Source organism: Lepidochelys kempii, chromosome 24 (genome assembly GCF_965140265.1).
Source record: "Lepidochelys kempii isolate rLepKem1 chromosome 24, rLepKem1.hap2, whole genome shotgun sequence".
NCBI lineage: Eukaryota > Metazoa > Chordata > Testudines > Cheloniidae > Lepidochelys > Lepidochelys kempii.
Genome location: NC_133279.1, coordinates 13,609,790 through 13,628,326, shown reverse-complemented (window position 1 = coordinate 13,628,326; position 18,537 = coordinate 13,609,790). Strand labels below are relative to the sequence as shown.

Sequence of the window (18,537 nt, the reverse complement as noted above, 5' to 3'; positions counted from 1 at the left end):
GAGCTCCTGGCCCGGGAGGCTTGCCCGGCGCCATGCTCTGGGAGGCAGGGCGGTGAGCTCCTGGGGCAGCGTAGCTGCGGAGCCCGGCCTGACCCGGTCTCTGGGCTGCGCTGTGTGTGGCTGGCTCCAGCCGGGCTGCGCTGTGTGCGGCAGTAGCACCGGCAGCCAGGCAGCGTGGTAAGGGGGCAGGGAGCCGGGGGGTTGGATAGTGGGAGGGGAGTTTGAGGTGGTGGTCGGGGGTCGCAGTGTGGATAGGGGTCGGGGCGGTCAGAAGGCGGGGAACAGGGGGGTTGAATGGGTGCAGGGGTCTCTGGGGGAGGAAGTCATGAAGGAGAGGGGGTTGGATGGGGCGGCAGGAGTCAGTCAGGGACGGGGGATCTGGGGACAGGAAGAAGGGGTGGTTGGATGGGGCAGGAGTCCAGGGTGGGAGGGGGCTGTCAGGGGACCAGAAGCAGGGGGGCGTGGAGAGCGGGTGGCGGCCGGGCCACGCCCCCCTTCCCTAACCAGCCCTCCATACAATTTCCAAAACCCGATGCCGCTCTCAGGCCAAAAAGTTTGCCCGCCCCTGCTCTAAGTTGTGGGCTGAGATCTCTCCAGCCATCAGTTGCTTCTTTCTCTGCCTTAGCTCTGCGCTGCCCGGCCAACAGTCACTACGAGGTGTGCGCCGACCTCTGCACCACCACCTGTGCCAGGATCACCGACGCCAGGAAGTGCCCAGACACCTGCGCCGAAGGCTGCCAGTGTGACGATGGCTTCCTCTTTGATGGCCAGGGCTGCGTGGCTCTGCAGAGCTGTGGGTGCTTCAAGAAGGGGATATATTACCAGGTACCGCCCCCTGCTGGGGTGTTAACTCCTATCCAGTCACGTCCTTCACGCCCTGCTCTCATCAGCCATGTTGGATCAGACCATTGTCGCTTGCCAATGGCAATGCATGAATCTCTGTTGAAAGGCACTAATGGCACAATCCTGGTTCCATGAACCGTGTCTCTGGCAGGGCGGTGGAGTCTAGTGGTTAGAGCAGGGAGCTGGAAGTCAGGACTCCTCGGTTCTCTCCCCAGCTCCGGGAAGGCAGTCGTGCCAAGTGGAGTAGAGCGGCTGCGGACTGGGAGATAAGACACTCGGTTCTAGTCCCAGATATGGCCTCCCTGTAAATGAACATCTCCGCGCTGAAAAACTACCTTTCCCCGGGCTACATTGTGTTCTTTTCCCTTTTTTCAAACAGCCTAATGAGACGGTTCTGACCAACAAGTGCCAGCAAAGCTGCACCTGCACTCCTGCCCAAGGGGTGACCTGCGAAGCCCACAGCTGCACCAGGGATGAAACCTGTCAGATCAGAGATGGAGTCATGCAATGCATCAACAGAGGTGAAAGAGAGTGCAAGAGTTAAACAAGAAGAGAGATGAACGTAGAGATAGAGAGTCCTTAGAGCAGACTCAGTGGAGTCAGGACAGCTGAGGAGCTGGCGCAGAGTAGAGTTTCCATCCTTAGATCTAGGAAGCGAGTGGGGACTAGTGGTTAGAGCAGGGGGGGGTTTGAGCCTGGACTCCTGGGTTCTATTCACAGCTCTGGGAGGGGTGGGGGTAGGTTACATGGTGGGTTCTCTGGGTTGGAGCCGATGGGCTGGGAGGCAGGCTATGTCAAATCAAGTCAGTGATTCTCTCCTGGGCTTTGGACCAGGCACTTGACTGTCAAGAGGTAAAGAAAAGTATCCTCTGGGCCTGCCGCTTTGGTCAAAGGTTGAGGTCCTTACTTGACCTATTTACTTAATCCCTACTCAGGCAGAGCTTTTACAGGAAACCATCTCCCGTTGACTCCTCTCTGGTTGGCCCCTCTTCCGAATGGCTTTGGGTGGGTAACTGGGCCTGTGCTGAACCGAGCTCCCCTGCCCCCCTAGCCCTCACTCTCACGGATTGCTGGGATTTCTCTCCTTTCAGATCCCTGCAAAGTCCTGACATGTCGGGCCAAGGAGACGTGCAAGGTCCAGAACGGCCGTGCGATGTGCGTTCCCAACTTCATTGGAACCTGCTGGGGCTGGGGGGACCCGCACTATCACACCTTCGACGGGCTGAACTTCAACTTCCAGGGCACCTGCACCTACACCCTGGCCAAGTACTGCGGGAGCGACAACACCCTGGTGCCCTTCACCATCGATGAGAAGAACGACAACAGGGGAGGCAACCAGGCTGTCTCCTACGTGCGCCTGACCAACATCTACGTCTATGGCTACAACATCTCCATCTACAAGAAGGAAGTTGGGAAAATCAGAGTGAGTACAAAAGTGCAAAAATGATTGGAGAGCTTGCATTTGGAATAAAAATATCTCCCTATGGGTACATCCATACCCATACACATCTACCTATCCATCCATCCATCCGCATACCCATCTGTCTATATCTCTGTCTATCCTTCCCCATACATATGCATCCATCTTACCATCCAGGCCAAGACAAATCTGTCAATCCATCTGTCAGGATACACATCTATCCGTCCCTCTGTTTGTCCCCATATAGATCTCTCTTTCTCTCCACCCAGCCCATACACATCAATCCGTTTCTCAATCTATCACCATACACATCTGCTTTTTCTCCATCGATCTATCCAACCATCCCCATACACAGCTATCTATCTCTCTGTGCTGGTTGAAGACCAATTTTCTTTCGGAAAATGTCAACATCTCTTTTCTTCCATTCATACAAATGGGCCAGTACTTTTGTTTGTTTCGTTTTCAAGAATTTCTGCTGAATCAGGTCCTTTGTTTTGAAATAGGTATTTTTTTTAAAAAAAGAAATGATATTTAGAAATTTTAAAATAGAAATTTTTCCAGATTATCAGAAAGAAAATCCCCTTTTTGTGATCTCAAAGTGGCCATGAAAAGAAACAAGATCGAAAATGACAACATTCCAGAAGAAGAACAGAATAAGCGAGAAATGAACCGATTTAAAATTATCTGCTCCGGGCCCCTGGGCCCTCCCAATTCACCTGGGCAATCTTGCCTCCATGGACCACATAGGATCCCCCAGTCAGCCTAGGTCCCCCAGAACTCTTGTTCTACCAGTCTCCCCATGTCGCGGGATCCCTCCAGGCCGCACAGGCTAAACAGTTCCTGTCTTCCTTCCACAACTCTCTCGCTCTCTCTCTCTAGCTCTTTGGTTTTGTACTGCCGCCCATCACCATAGGAGCCAACCATCTTCTCCATAACATGTACTGACCAGAGTAAAGTCTCTGCTCCAATCCATGGAGCTTCTGGCTTTTCTCCTCTTTTTGGGGTAGAAAAATCTCCACTTGCAGTAGGATTTTGTGGTGAGTTGGGTGGGTTTCAAGCTGTGAATATCAATGCTTCGTTCTTGTCGGGAAGCTTTATTAAAGGGGAGTCCAGGTCACACTCTGGATTTATCTAATCTGCACTGGGAATTCATTCCACAGCCAGATCCCCTGGACAGAGAACATTTGATCTCTGAGGACTCAAGTGCTTAATTGGGGCTTTCTAATCTTTCTTGTCCCAGAGGAGCAGAACTCTTGGAAGAGGTGAGATGAAAAGAGAAATAACCGTTGGTTCTTTCCTCCTATCTCTAGATCAATGACGTGACCACCAGCTTGCCGGTGACCCTGGAAGACGGTAAAATCAAGCTCTACCAGAGCGGTCTCAGTGCTATCCTGCGGACAGACTTTGGTCTGCAGGTGTCGTATGACTGGAATTGGCACCTGATCATCACCCTCCCCAGCAGCTATTATGGGGCCATGGGCGGCCTTTGTGGGAACTTCAACCAAAAGCGTGGAGATGACATGACGTCACCCAACGGCACCCGAGTCTCTTCCATCGTGGAGTGGGCCAGGAGCTGGAAAGTCAAAGACCGGGACCCCTTCTGCTGGGATGATTGCAAAGGGACATGCCCGACGTGCGATAAGAGCAAGCAGAAGATCTACGGGGGTGACGAATATTGTGGTTTGATCAGCAAAAGACCAGGAGGGCCCTTCAGAGAGTGTCACTCCAAAGTGAGCCCCCAGGACATTTTTGACAGCTGCATCTACGACGTGTGTCTGAACGGGGGAGCCAAGAACATCCTGTGCCAGGCGCTGGAGGCCTATGCAGCCATCTGCAAGAAACAGGGCATCACCGTCTATGACTGGAGGACACCGTCCGGCTGCGGTGAGCTCGGTGGTTTGTTTTTTTTATTGACAAAAGCAGCAATTAGACTAGAGTTACTGTGCTACTTGAGGAGATGGCCAGTGGGCGGAGTGTCAGGGCAGACACCAGGCCTAGATCCTGCACAACTAGACACCATGGGGATGTGGGCTTGAGAAGCCCCTATAAGAGACTAGCTAGATGGAGAATCGATGGACACATGGTTTTCATAGATTGGGTTAGATGAGAGAAAGGAAGAGTCTCCAAATATTGTTAGGAGGATGGATTAGATGAATAGGGAGATTAAACAGGTTTAATAGATTGGTAGATGGATTAGATGGATTGGGTGATTAAATAGATTCACTGGAGGATACGTGGATAAAATGGATGGAGAGATTAAATGGGTGTAATAGACGGATAGGTGGGTTCGATGGATAGAGAGATAAAGAGATTTAATGGATGGATAAATGGATTAGGTGCACGGGGAGATAAAGTCAATTAGAGGTAAAGATTGGTCGATTGGATGCTGAGCCAGAGGGACGGCTGGCTAAACCGGGGGGAGGGATAGCTCAGTGGTTTGAGCATTGGCCTGCTAAACCCTGGGCTGTGAGTTCAATCCTTGAGGGGGCCATTTCGGGGGCAAAACTTGGGGGATTGGTCCTGCTTTGAGCAGGGGGTTGGATTAGATGACCTCCTGAGGTTCCTTCCAAGCTTGATATTCTATGATTCCATGATTAGGTTCTAGATTAGACAGATATAGATACTCCTGGATGTACACGTCAATTAGATGGAGGCAACGAGAAAGATTTATTACAATCTAATGTAAAGAAAATCTCACTTCCGCACTTCAAAGAAGGGGTGTTCAGCATTGTGTAAGAGGGATGTAAGTGAAGAATAGAAAAGCGGGATGGATTTGGTGGGTGAAGTGGCTGGAAGAGAGGGATGGATCAGAAAGCGATGGAAAGATGGACCCATCCGAAATACTACCTGAAAATACAGGGTCCCAACCCAGTAGGATCTCCTGAGTCTTTCCACTTCTGCGGGACGTGTGCTGAGTCTGAGGTCATCTGGTGTGGGCGGGGCTCCAGAGGAGGCCTTGACAAGTGAGGTCTCATCTGCTCTGGGTGCACTTTGCAGATTTTCTTGGATTTTCTATACAAAGAGAGCATTTCCCTGCTCTCCCAGCTAGCAAACTCCTTTGCCCAACGGGGTTGTTCCCTGTGCTGTACTCCAGAGGTGGCCTTAGTGTGGCTGCTTGTACATCGGGCCTGTGAAATAGAGCATGCCGATTGCACATTAGAATTTCTCTCTAGCTCTTGCTGCATGTAAGCAGGTGTTTTTAGTTCATTTCCTGTGATGTTAAATCTCCCCCTCTCTGACCCCCTCCCAGTCCTGCCCTGCCCTGAGAACAGCCACTACGAGGCCTGCGGGAACGCCTGCCCGGCCAGCTGCTCCGACCAAACCGCCAACTCCTCCTGCCTGGAGCCCTGTGTGGAGACCTGCCAGTGTGACAACGGTTACGTCCTGAGTGCCGGCCACTGTGTCCCCGTGGAGAGCTGTGGCTGTGACTACAATGGCCGCTACTACAAACCCAACGAGGAGTTCTGGGCCGATGAGAACTGCCTCTCTCGGTGCAGATGTGATCCCAGCTTGGGCATGGTGCTTTGCCAGGAGACCGGCTGCAAGGCCAGCGAGAGATGCGCTGTGATCAACGGGGTCCGTGGCTGCTCCCCAATCAGCTACTCCACCTGCACGGCCTCCGGAGACCCTCACTACACCACCTTCGACGGGAAAAAGTATGATTTCATGGGCACCTGCATCTACCTTCTGGCTGGGGTCTGCTCCGAGGACCCCACGCTCACGCCATTCAACATCAAGGTGGAGAATAACAACCGCGGCAGCAAGGCCGTGTCCTACACCAAAGTGGTGACCTTGGAGGTCTACGGTAGAAACATCACTGTCAGCCAGCAATATCCCCGCAAGATCAAGGTAGGGACGGAGAGCCACAGGACTACAGTCAACAGTGTGCCCTTGTTGCCAAGAAGGCCAATGGCATTTTGGGATGTATAAGTAGGGGCATTGCCAGCAGATCGAGGGATGTGATCGTTCCCCTCTATTCGATATTGGTGAGACCTCATCTGGAGTACTAGTGTCCAGTTTTGGGCCCCACACTAGAAGAAGGATGTGGAAAAATTGGAAAACGTCCAGCGGAGGGCAAGAAAAATGATTAGGGGACTGGAACACATGACTTATGAGGAGAGGCTGAGGGAACTGGGATTGTTTAGTCCGCGGAAGAGAAGAATGAGGGGGGATTTGATAGCTGCTTTCAAGTACCTGAAAGGGGGTTCCAAAGAGGATGGATCTAGACTGTTCTCAGTGGTAGCAGATGACAGAATGAGGAGTAATGGTCTCAAGTTGCAGTGAGGGAGGTTTAGGTTGGCTATTAGGAAAAACTTTTTCACTAGGAGTGTTGTGAAACACTGGAATGCGTTACCTCGGGAGGTGGTGGAATCTCCTTCCTTCGAAGATTTTAAGGTCAGGCTTGACAAAGCCCTGGCTGGGATGATTTAGTTGGGGATTGGTCCTGCTTTGAGCAGGGGCTCGGACTAGATGACCTCCTGAGGTCCCTTCCACCCCTGATATTCTGTGATTCTATGACTTCTCGGGGAGCTGGGAGCAGGAACTCTTGCTGTTGATGATACATTACCCATTATTTCTCTCCCCGTTTCAGAAATGAGACCTGCGTCCGTTGCACACTGAGCTGGTGGTGGGTGTGTGGGAAGGAACTGAGTGCCTCTTTGTGAATATATAGGGCAGGATTTTCTCCTCTGCATCAGGGCCGTTTTGCCACTGTAACTGATGTGCATTCAACTGACTCACTCATTTAGCTGGGGATCGGGTCCCATTCCCTCCACAGGAGCTATGCCCCATTCCCACCAGCTGGGGATCTGGCCCCATTGACTCCAGGGGAGTCAACACCCTAAAAGCTTCCTCCACTAAAGTACTTGATCCTGACTTCTGTTGCGCGAAGGCCCTTTCCAGGTATCTGACAGCAGAAAGTTGGGAGTCAACCGCATTTACACTGCCCAAGGGGTGTGAGAGAGTCTTAGGGCTGTTTCCAAATAAACTGCTAATGTGGCACAATGGACTTGCCGTAGCTGCGGCGCTTCAGTGAAGAGGCTGCCAATGCCAATGGCAGGAGTTCTCCCATTGGTGTAGGTAAGACACCTTCACAAGAGGCACTCGCTAGGTTGACAGGAGAATTCTCCCGTTGACCTGGCAACGTCTACACCAGGGGTCAGGTCAGTTTAACTGCGTGGGTCAGGGGTGTGGAGTTTTCACACCCCGGAGCGATAGTGATACTGCCCTAATTTACTAGTGTAGAGCAGGCCTTCGTGTAACTGGGAATTCAGACCATCCCCAAGACGTGTGTTCCAGATAGACAGGCTCTTTGTGAACCTGTCCTGCAAAGCTGCTCTCATCGCTAGACCCCACTCCCTGACCAGAGCTGGGGTTAGAACCCAAGAGTCCTAGCTCCCAGCCGCCGCGCTCCAACCACTGCCCTCCCAGAGTTGAGGATAGGAGCCAGGAATCCTGATTCCCATCCCCCTCTGCTGTAACCCACCAGATCTCACTCCTTTCCCGGAACGGGGGATAGAACTCAGGAGTCCTGGCTCCCAGCCTCCCCTGCTCAAAGCTACTAGGCCCCACCCCATTTCTTCCCTTCCCTTCGCCCCCCCTCCCTGAGCCAGGAATAAAACCCAGGAGTCCTGGGTCCCCACCTTCTGCCTGCAGTATTCATTCAAAATTAACCCCTGGCCCTGCCGCGTCTGTTCCAGGTGGACGGAGTCTTTGTGGCCCTGCCTTTCTACCATGAGGAGAAGCTACAGGCTTACGTCAGCGGAGCCCAAGTCCTCATCAAGACCGCCTTCGCGCTGAGGGTGACCTTCGACGGGAGCCTGGTCCGGGTCACTGTGCCCAACACCTACGCCAACGCCCTCTGCGGCCTGTGCGGTGACAACAACCAAACTGCCAGTGACGACCTGACCATGAGAGACGGGAGACGGGCAGCCAACGCCGTCCAGTTCGCAGAGAGCTGGAAGGTGGGGGAGGTCCCGGGCTGCTCAGACAGCTGCACCGGGAAGTGCCTGGTCTGCAGTGAGGCTCAGAGACAACCCTACAAGGGAGATCGGTACTGCGGGGTCATCACCAGAGGGGACGGACCGTTCAGAGAGTGCCACGGAGTCATCGACCCAGCCCCTTTCTTCGACGACTGCGTCTTTGACACCTGCCAGTACAAGGGTCTCCGGGATGCTCTCTGCAGTGCCATCAGCGCCTACGTGATGGCCTGCCAGGCCAGGGGCATCCGGATGGGGCAGTGGAGATCAGCCTCATTCTGCAGTGAGTGTCGCCTACTAGAATCTGCTTTAAGGACTGGCTAGTCTCCATGTGCAGCACCCTCTGCAGGGGGCTCAGAAGAGCTCAGCCGTGTGTCTCTGGCCTTACACACCTATCAGCTTGCAGTAGTGTTGCCAACCGTAAAGGTCACCTACTCAGCTTTGCTTTATCTTTGTGCTATAGCAATGTAATCCTGTCTCCTTGCTGGCACCTGTCTCCCAGGGGTTGGAAATACTTTGCCAACACTAGAATCATAGAATCATAGAATATCAGGGTTGGAAGGGACCTCAGGAGGTCATCTAGTCCAACCCACTAGTCGTCCTTCCCGTCAGGGTGCAGGAAAACGGACACCGAAAGAACTAAAGCAAGTAACTCAGAGTCACCCGAGAAGCCAGTGGCAGAAGCCAGTTATCCTGACTCCCAGTCCTCCATCACTAAACATTACACAGCAGCCCACTCCAGAATTTGGGACTCACCTTGCAACACGTCCCCTTGTCTGCAGCTCTTACCACTAGACCAAACGCCCCTCCAAGAGTCAGAAAGAAAACCCCAGAGTCCTGACTCCTTCCCAGCCCTTCTGGGACTAAGCTACTAGATCCTCATCCCTTCCCAGAGCTGGCAATAGAACCCAGAAAACCTGATTGCAAGCCCTCCAGCTCTGATTTGCTAGATCCCTTTGACTGCTCACAGCAAGGAATAGAACCCAGGAGCCCTGAGTGCTAATCTCCCCTGCTTTTAACCGCTAGACACCACTGTCCCCCCAGAGCCAATGACAGAGCTTAGCAGTCCTGGCTCCCAGCCCTCCCTGCTCTAAGCCAGGGAACCCCACTTCCCGCCCTGAGCCATGACTAGAACCCAGGAGTTTTGGCTCCCAGTTCCCGCCAACAACACGATTGTAAGTGGTACCTGCACATTTTCTTCTGGTGGTGCATTCATTTAAGAAGCTTTCTCTCACGGCCATCTGCACGTTCCCTCTGCCCCTCTCCTACAGGTCCCACCTGCCCCAGTAACTTCCACTACGAGCTCTGTGGGAGCGGCTGCCCTGCCACCTGCCACGGGCTCTCGGCGCCGGACGGCTGCGATGCCCCCTGTGCCGAAGGGTGTTTCTGCGACGCCGGGTTCCTCCTGAGCGGAGACCGGTGCGTCCCCGTCGCGCAGTGCGGCTGTGTGCACCAGGGCAGGTACTACAGGAAGGGAGAGGTGTTCTACTCCAGCGCCTCCTGCCGGGAGCGGTGCCAGTGCCAAGACAACGGGGTCGTCCAGTGTCGGGAGGCCTCCTGTGGAGCCAACGAGCAGTGCAAGGTGGCGGATGGCGTCCGGAAATGCCACCCTGTCGGATCTGCAACGTGTTCTGCTGCCGGAGACCCCCACTACCTCTCCTTCGACGGAGTTGCCTTCGATTTCCAAGGCACCTGCACCTACATCCTGGCCAAGACCTGCGCTGACGCCAGGAACCTGACATCCTTCTCCGTGAAGGTGGAGAACAAGCCCTGGGGCAATGGCAAGGTGTCTGTCACCAAGCTGGTGTCCGTGGAGGTCTACGGGCTCACGCTTACCCTGCTGCAGAACAGGAAGGGGCTCGTCATGGTAAGTCCTGCTCAAGATGTTCCTGCAATGGGGCAGCCCCACTGATGTGGCAATGCAAGGGGCACTTGTCTCCTGGGTCACTCATTAGGAGCGCACAGGCAGGAGGGGTCAGACATTCAGGTTCTGATCCTGACCTTACTGGCACCAGTGCCAGTCTAGAGGCATCCCACTGAAGAAAGCAGAATCGCTCTGGATTTTCTCTGGGACAAGTGAGATCATAATCCAGCCCTCAGCATATTACGCTCAGTGGATGATTGCAGAGTAAGCCCAGGGATCTGAGATCAGAAATGGCCATAATTTCATTGAGTTCAGTGGAGTCACAACAGATTTGCCCAGGTGTCATTGAGACCCTATCTTGTGCCCATAGCCCACCCCAACAACATCCACTGCCCCGGTTCACAGGGAATACTCTGTGTCTTCCAGGTGGACGGGGTGTCCCACAACCTGCCTGTGGTCGTGGCCGATGGGCAGCTCCGAGCGTATCAGCACGGCGGGAACGTCCTTGTGCAAACTGACTTCGGCCTCACCGTGAGCTACGACCTGGTTTACCACGCCAGAGTCACCGTCCCAGGGAACTACCAGGGCCAGACGTGCGGCCTGTGCGGGAACAACAACGGGCGTCGGGACGACGAGTTCCTGCTCCCCGACGGCAGCGCGGCCCCTAACGTGGCAGCCTTTGGTTCCGCCTGGAAAGTCCCGATCCCGGGGGTGGCCTGTGACGACGGATGCGCCGGGAACAGCTGCCCGGTCTGCAAGGAGAAGAAGAAGGAGTTCTTCAAACAGCGCAACTACTGCGGGCTGCTCACGGCCCCCGACGGCCCCTTCGCCTCCTGCCACGACTCGGTCAGCCCCAGCGTGTATTTCAACAACTGCCTGTATGATGTGTGCTTGGGCAACGGGGACTCCCAGGTCCTGTGCCAGAGCATCCACAGCTACGTGACGGCCTGCCAAGAGGCCGGGGCCCCTATCCAGCCCTGGAGGAGCGCCTCCTTCTGCCGTAAGTGCCGCGATGCTGGTGTAGCAGAAGGGCCTATCCCACTCGCTCCCCTCCCGCTGGGGGGCGGGGAGAGCGATTCTAGGTATCTCATTCCAGGCCTCTGGGCTTCTTGAGAGACTCCTTTGGGTGGGAACCAACAAGGTCATATTCCCTTATAAAGGTGACCTGGTCCTCTCGTCCCTGTCAGATTCTCCTCTCCTTCATGTCTGTCCCTCTGAGCCTGAGGTGACACCCGGCCCACTGGACCCTCCTGCCCGGCCCCTGAGCTCCTGGCCCGGGAGGCTTGCCCGGCGCCATGCTCTGGGAGGCAGGGCGGTGAGCTCCTGGGGCAGCGTAGCTGCGGAGCCCGGCCTGACCCGGTCTCTGTGCTGCGCTGTGTGTGGCTGGCTCCAGCCGGGCTGCGCTGTGTGCGGCAGTAGCACCGGCAGCCAGGCAGCGTGGTAAGGGGGCAGGGAGCCGGGGGGTTGGATAGTGGGAGGGGAGTTTGAGGTGGTGGTCGGGGGTCGCAGTGTGGATAGGGGTCGGGGCGGTCAGAAGGCGGGGAACAGGGGGGTTGAATGGGTGCAGGGGTCTCTGGGGGAGGAAGTCATGAAGGAGAGGGGGTTGGATGGGGCGGCAGGAGTCAGTCAGGGACGGGGGATCTGGGGACAGTCAGGGGACAGGAAGAAGGGGTGGTTGGATGGGGCAGGAGTCCAGGGTGGGAGGGGGCTGCCAGGGGACCAGAAGCAGGGGGCGTGGAGAGCGGGTGGCGGCCGGGCCACGCCCCCCTCCCCTAACCAGCCCTCCATACAATTTCCAAAACCCGATGCCGCTCTCAGGCCAAAAAGTTTGCCCGCCCCTGCTCTAAGTTGTGGGCTGAGATCTCTCCAGCCATCAGTTGCTTCTTTCTCTGCCTTAGCTCTGCGCTGCCCGGCCAACAGTCACTACGAGGTGTGCGCCGACCTCTGCACCACCACCTGTGCCAGGATCACCGACGCCAGGAAGTGCCCAGACACCTGCGCCGAAGGCTGCCAGTGTGACGATGGCTTCCTCTTCGACGGCCTGGGCTGCGTGGCTCTGCAGAGCTGTGGGTGCTTCAAGAAGGGGATATATTACCAGGTACCGCCCCCTGCTGGGGTGTTAACTCCTATCCAGTCACGTCCTTCACGCCCTGCTCTCATCAGCCATGTTGGATCAGACCATTGTCGCTTGCCAATGGCAATGCATGAATCTCTGTTGAAAGGCACTAATGGCACAATCCTGGTTCCATGAACCGTGTCTCTGGCAGGGCGGTGGAGTCTAGTGGTTAGAGCAGGGAGCTGGAAGTCAGGACTCCTCGGTTCTCTCCCCAGCTCCGGGAAGGCAGTCGTGCCAAGTGGAGTAGAGCGGCTGCGGACTGGGAGATAAGACACTCGGTTCTAGTCCCAGATATGGCCTCCCTGTAAATGAACATCTCCGCACTGAAAAACTACCTTTCCCCGGGCTACATTGTGTTCTTTTCCCTTTTTTCAAACAGCCTAATGAGACGGTTCTGACTAACAAGTGCCAGCAAAGCTGCACCTGCACTCCTGCCCAAGGGGTGACCTGCGAAGCCCACAGCTGCACCAGGGATGAAACCTGTCAGATCAGAGATGGAGTCATGCAATGCATTAAGAGAGGTGAAAGAGAGTGCAAGAGTTAAACAAGAAGAGAGGTGGACGTAGAGATAGAGAGTCCTTAGAGCAGACTCAGTGGAGTCAGGACAGCTGAGGAGCTGGCGCAGAGTAGAGTTTCCATCCTTAGATCTAGGAAGCGAGTGGGGACTAGTGGTTAGAGCAGGGGGGTTTGTGAGCCTGGACTCCTGGGTTCTATTCACAGCTCTGGGAGGGGTGGGGGTAGGTTACATGGTGGGTTCTCTGAGTTGGAGCCAATGGGCTGGGAGGCAGGCTATGTCAAATCAAGTCATTGATTCTCTCCTGGGCTTTGGACCAGGCACTTGACTGTCAAGAGGTAAAGAAAAGTATCCTCTGGGCCTGCCGCTTTGGTCAAAGGTTGAGGTCCTTACTTGACCTATTTACTTAATCCCTACTCAGGCAGAGCTTTTACAGGAAACCATCTCCCGTTGACTGCTCTCTGGTTGGCCTCTCTTCCGAATGGCTTTGGGTGGGTAACTGGGCCTGTGCTGAACCGAGCTCCCCTGCCCCCCTAGCCCTCACTCTCATGGATTGCTGGGATTTCTCTCCTTTCAGATCCCTGCAAAGTCCTGACATGTCGGGCCAAGGAGACGTGCAAGGTCCAGAACGGCCGTGCGATGTGCGTTCCCAACTTCATTGGAACCTGCTGGGGCTGGGGGGACCCGCACTATCACACCTTCGACGGGCTGAACTTCAACTTCCAGGGCACCTGCACCTACACCCTGGCCAAGTACTGCGGGAGCGACAACACCCTGGTGCCCTTCACCATCGATGAGAAGAACGACAACAGGGGAGGCAACCAGGCTGTCTCCTACGTGCGCCTGACCAACATCTACGTCTATGGCTACAACATCTCCATCTACAAGAAGGAAGTTGGGAAAATCAGAGTGAGTACAAAAGTGCAAAAATGATTGGAGAGCTTACATTTGGAATAAAAATATCTCCCTATGGGTACATCCATACCCATACACATCTACCTATCCATCCATCCATCCATCCATCCGCATACCCATCTGTCTATATCTCTGTCTATCCTTCCCCATACATATGCATCCATCTTACCATCCAGGCCAAGACAAATCTGTCAATCCATCGGTCAGGATACACATCTATCCGTCCCTCTGTTTGTCCCCATATAGATCTCTCTTTCTCTCCACCCAGCCCATACACATCAATCCGTTTCTCAATCTATCACCATACACATCTGCTTTTTCTCCATCGATCTATCCAACCATCCCCATACACATCTATCGATCTCTCTGTGCTGGTTGAAGACCAATTTTCTTTCGGAAAATGTCAACATCTCTTTTCTTCCATTCATACAAATGGGCCAGTACTTTTGTTTGTTTCGTTGTCAAGAATTTCTGCTGAATCAGGTCCTTTGTTTTGAAATAGGTATTTTTTTTAAAAAAAAGAAATGATATTCAGAAATTTTAAAATAGAAATTTTTCCAGATTATCAGAAAGAAAATCCCCTTTTTGTGATCTCAAAGTGGCCATGAAAAGAAACAAGATCGAAAATGACAACATTCCAGAAGAAGAACAGAATAAGCGAGAAATGAACCGATTTAAAATTATCTGCTCCGGGCCCCTGGGCCCTCCCAATTCACCTGGGCAATCTTGCCTCCATGGACCACATAGGATCCCCCAGTCAGCCTAGGTCCCCCAGAACTCTTGTTCTACCAGTCTCCCCATGTCGCGGGATCCCTCCAGGCCGCACAGGCTAAACAGTTCCTGTCTTCCTTCCACAACTCTCTCGCTCTCTCTCTCTAGCTCTTTGGTTTTGTACTGCCGCCCATCACCATAGGAGCCAACCATCCTCTCCATAACATGTACTGACCAGAGTAAAGTCTCTGCTCCAATCCATGGAGCTTCTGGCTTTTCTCCTCTTTTTGGGGTAGAAAAATCTCCACTTGCAGTAGGATTTTGTGGTGAGTTGGGTGGGTTTCAAGCTGTGAATATCAATGCTTCGTTCTTGTCGGGAAGCTTTATTAAAGGGGAGTCCAGGTCACACTCTGGATTTATCTAATCTGCACTGGGAATTCATTCCACAGCCAGATCCCCTGGACAGAGAACATTTGATCTCTGAGGACTCAAGTGCTTAATTGGGGCTTTCTAATCTTTCTTGTCCCAGAGGAGCAGAACTCTTGGAAGAGGTGAGATGAAAAGAGAAATAACCGTTGGTTCTTTCCTCCTATCTCTAGATCAATGACGTGACCACCAGCTTGCCGGTGACCCTGGAAGACGGTAAAATCAAGCTCTACCAGAGCGGTCTCAGTGCTATCCTGCGGACAGACTTTGGTCTGCAGGTGTCGTATGACTGGAATTGGCGCCTGATCATCACCCTCCCCAGCAGCTATTATGGGGCCATGGGCGGCCTTTGTGGGAACTTCAACCAAAAGCGTGGAGATGACATGACGTCACCCAACGGCACCCGAGTCTCTTCCATCGTGGAGTGGGCCAGGAGCTGGAAAGTCAAAGACCGGGACCCCTTCTGCTGGGATGATTGCAAAGGGACATGCCCGACGTGCGATAAGAGCAAGCAGAAGATCTACGGGGGCGACGAATATTGTGGTTTGATCAGCAAAAGACCAGGAGGGCCCTTCAGAGAGTGTCACTCCAAAGTGCGCCCCCAGGACATTTTTGACAGCTGCATCTACGACGTGTGTCTGAACGGGGGAGCCAAGAACATCCTGTGCCAGGCGCTGGAGGCCTATGCCGCCATCTGCAAGAAACAGGGCATCACCGTCTATGACTGGAGGACACCGTCCGGCTGCGGTGAGCTCGGTGGTTTGTTTTTTTTATTGACAAAAGCAGCAATTAGACTAGAGTTACTGTGCTGCTTGAGGAGATGGCCAGTGGGCGGAGTGTCAGGGCAGACACTAGGCCTAGATCCTGCACCTTGGCAACTAGACACCATGGGGATGTGGGCTTGAGAAGCCCCTATAAGAGACTAGCTAGATTGAGAATCGATGGACACATGGTTTTCATAGATTGGGTTAGATGAGAGAAAGGAAGAGTCTCCAAATATTGTTAGGAGGATGGATTAGATGAATAGGGAGATTAAACAGGTTTAATAGATTGGTAGATGGATTAGATGGATTGGGTGATTAAATAGATTCACTGGAGGATACGTGGATAAAATGGATGGAGAGATTAAATGGGTGTAATAGACGGATAGGTGGGTTCGATGGATAGAGAGATAAAGAGATTTAATGGATGGATAAATGGATTAGGTGCACGGGGAGATAAAGTCAATTAGAGGTAAAGATTGGTCGATTGGATGCTGAGCCAGAGGGACGGCTGGCTAAACGGGGGGGGAGGGATAGCTCAGTGGTTTGAGCATTGGCCTGCTAAACCCTGGGTTGTGAGTTCAATCCTTGAGGGGGCCATTTCGGGGGCAAAACTTGGGGGATTGGTCCTGCTTTGAGCAGGGGGTTGGATTAGATGACCTCCTGAGGTTCCTTCCAAGCTTGATATTCTATGATTCCATGATTAGGTTCTAGATTAGACAGATATAGATACTCCTGGATGTACACGTCAATTAGATGGAGGCAACGAGAAAGATTTATTACAATCTAATGTAAAGAAAATCTCACTTCCGCACTTCAAAGAAGGGGTGTTCAGCATTGTGTAAGAGGGATGTAAGTGAAGAATAGAAAAGCGGGATGGATTTGGTGGGTGAAGTGGTTGGAAGAGAGGGATGGATCAGAAAGCGATGGAAAGATGGACCCATCCGAAATACTACCTGAAAATACAGGGTCCCAACCCAGTAGGATCTCCTGAGTCTTTCCACTTCCGTGGGACGTGTGCTGAGTCTGAGGTCATCTGGTGTGGGCGGGGCTCCAGAGGAGGCCTTGACAAGTGAGGTCTCATCTACTCTGGGTGCACTTTGCAGATTTTCTTCGATTTTCTATACAAAGAGAGCATTTCCCTGCTCTCCCAGCTAGCAAACTCCTTTGCCCAACGGGGTTGTTCCCTGTGCTGTACTCCAGAGGTGGCCTTAGTGTGGCTGCTTGTACATCGGGCCTGTGAAATAGAGCATGCCGATTGCACATTAGAATTTCTCTCTAGCTCTTGCTGCATGTAAGCAGGTGTTTTTAGTTCATTTCCTGTGATGTTAAATCTCCCCCTCTCTGACCCCCTCCCAGTCCTGCCCTGCCCTGAGAACAGCCACTACGAGGCCTGCGGGAACGCCTGCCCGGCCAGCTGCTCCGACCAAACCGCCAACTCCTCCTGCCTGGAGCCCTGCGTGGAGACCTGCCAGTGTGACAACGGTTACGTCCTGAGTGCCGGCCACTGTGTCCCCGTGGAGAGCTGTGGCTGTGACTACAATGGCCGCTACTACAAACCCAACGAGGAGTTCTGGGCCGATGAGAACTGCCTCTCTCGGTGCAGATGTGATCCCAGCTTGGGCATGGTGCTTTGCCAGGAGACCGGCTGCAAGGCCAGCGAGAGATGCGCTGTGATCAACGGGGTCCGTGGCTGCTCCCCAATCAGCTACTCCACCTGCACGGCCTCCGGAGACCCTCACTACACCACCTTCGACGGGAAAAAGTATGATTTCATGGGCACCTGCATCTACCTTCTGGCTGGGGTCTGCTCCGAGGACCCCACGCTCACGCCATTCAACATCAAGGTGGAGAATAACAACCGCGGCAGCAAGGCCGTGTCCTACACCAAAGTGGTGACCTTGGAGGTCTACGGTAGAAACATCACTGTCAGCCAGCAATATCCCCGCAAGATCAAGGTAGGGACGGAGAGCCACAGGACTACAGTCAACAGTGTGCCCTTGTTGCCAAGAAGGCCAATGGCATTTTGGGATGTATAAGTAGGGGCATTGCCAGCAGATAGAGGGATGTGATCGTTCCCCTCTATTCGATATTGGTGAGGCCTCATCTGGAGTACTAGTGTCCAGTTTTGGGCCCCACACTAGAAGAAGGATGTGGAAAAATTGGAAAACGTCCAGCGGAGGGCAGGAAAAATGATTAGGGGACTGGAACACATGACTTATGAGGAGAGGCTGAGGGAACTGGGATTGTTTAGTCTGCGGAAGAGAAGAATGAGGGGGGATTTGATAGCTGCTTTCAAGTACCTGAAAGGGGGTTCCAAAGAGGATGGATCTAGACTGTTCTCAGTGGTAGCAGATGACAGAAGGAGGAGTAATGGTCTCAAGTTGCAGTGAGGGAGGTTTAGGTTGGCTATTAGGAAAAACTTTTTCACTAGGAGTGTTGTGAAACACTGGAATGCGTTACCTCGGGAGGTGGTGGAATCTCCTTCCTTCGAAGATTTTAAGGTCAGGCTTGACAAAGCCCTGGCTGGGATGATTTAGTTGGGGATTGGTCCTGCTTTGAGCAGGGGCTCGGACTAGATGACCTCCTGAGGTCCCTTCCACCCCTGATATTCTGTGATTCTATGACTTCTCGGGGAGCTGGGAGCAGGAACTCTTGCTGTTGATGATACATTACCCATTATTTCTCTCCCCGTTTCAGAAATGAGACCTGCGTCCGTTGCACACTGAGCTGGTGGTGGGTGTGTGGGAAGGAACTGAGTGCCTCTTTGTGAATATATAGGGCAGGATTTTCTCCTCTGCATCAGGGCCGTTTTGCCACTGTAACTGATGTGCATTCAACTGACTCACTCATTTAGCTGGGGATCGGGTCCCATTCCCTCCACAGGAGCTATGCCCCATTCCCACCAGCTGGGGATCTGGCCCCATTGACTCCAGGGGAGTCAACACCCTAAAAGCTTCCTCCACTAAAGTACTTGATCCTGACTTCT

The 18,537-nt window shown here is 53.4% G+C and overlaps 1 protein-coding gene across 1 annotated transcript in view; it reads left to right on the top strand.

Moving 5' to 3' along the window:
- Positions 1 to 18,537, top strand: part of LOC140902933 (IgGFc-binding protein-like) — a 119,181-nt gene that overhangs the window by 41,453 nt on the left and 59,191 nt on the right. Inside the window, exons 18-30 of the mRNA XM_073323515.1 lie at positions 626 to 825; positions 1,223 to 1,364; positions 1,935 to 2,266; positions 3,574 to 4,147; positions 5,514 to 6,112; positions 7,963 to 8,524; positions 9,513 to 10,108; positions 10,532 to 11,105; positions 12,004 to 12,203; positions 12,601 to 12,742; positions 13,313 to 13,644; positions 14,961 to 15,534; positions 16,908 to 17,506. Of these exons, the coding sequence (XP_073179616.1) occupies positions 626 to 825; positions 1,223 to 1,364; positions 1,935 to 2,266; positions 3,574 to 4,147; positions 5,514 to 6,112; positions 7,963 to 8,524; positions 9,513 to 10,108; positions 10,532 to 11,105; positions 12,004 to 12,203; positions 12,601 to 12,742; positions 13,313 to 13,644; positions 14,961 to 15,534; positions 16,908 to 17,506 (5,426 nt within the window). The remainder of the gene's footprint in view (positions 1 to 625; positions 826 to 1,222; positions 1,365 to 1,934; positions 2,267 to 3,573; positions 4,148 to 5,513; positions 6,113 to 7,962; positions 8,525 to 9,512; positions 10,109 to 10,531; positions 11,106 to 12,003; positions 12,204 to 12,600; positions 12,743 to 13,312; positions 13,645 to 14,960; positions 15,535 to 16,907; positions 17,507 to 18,537) is intronic.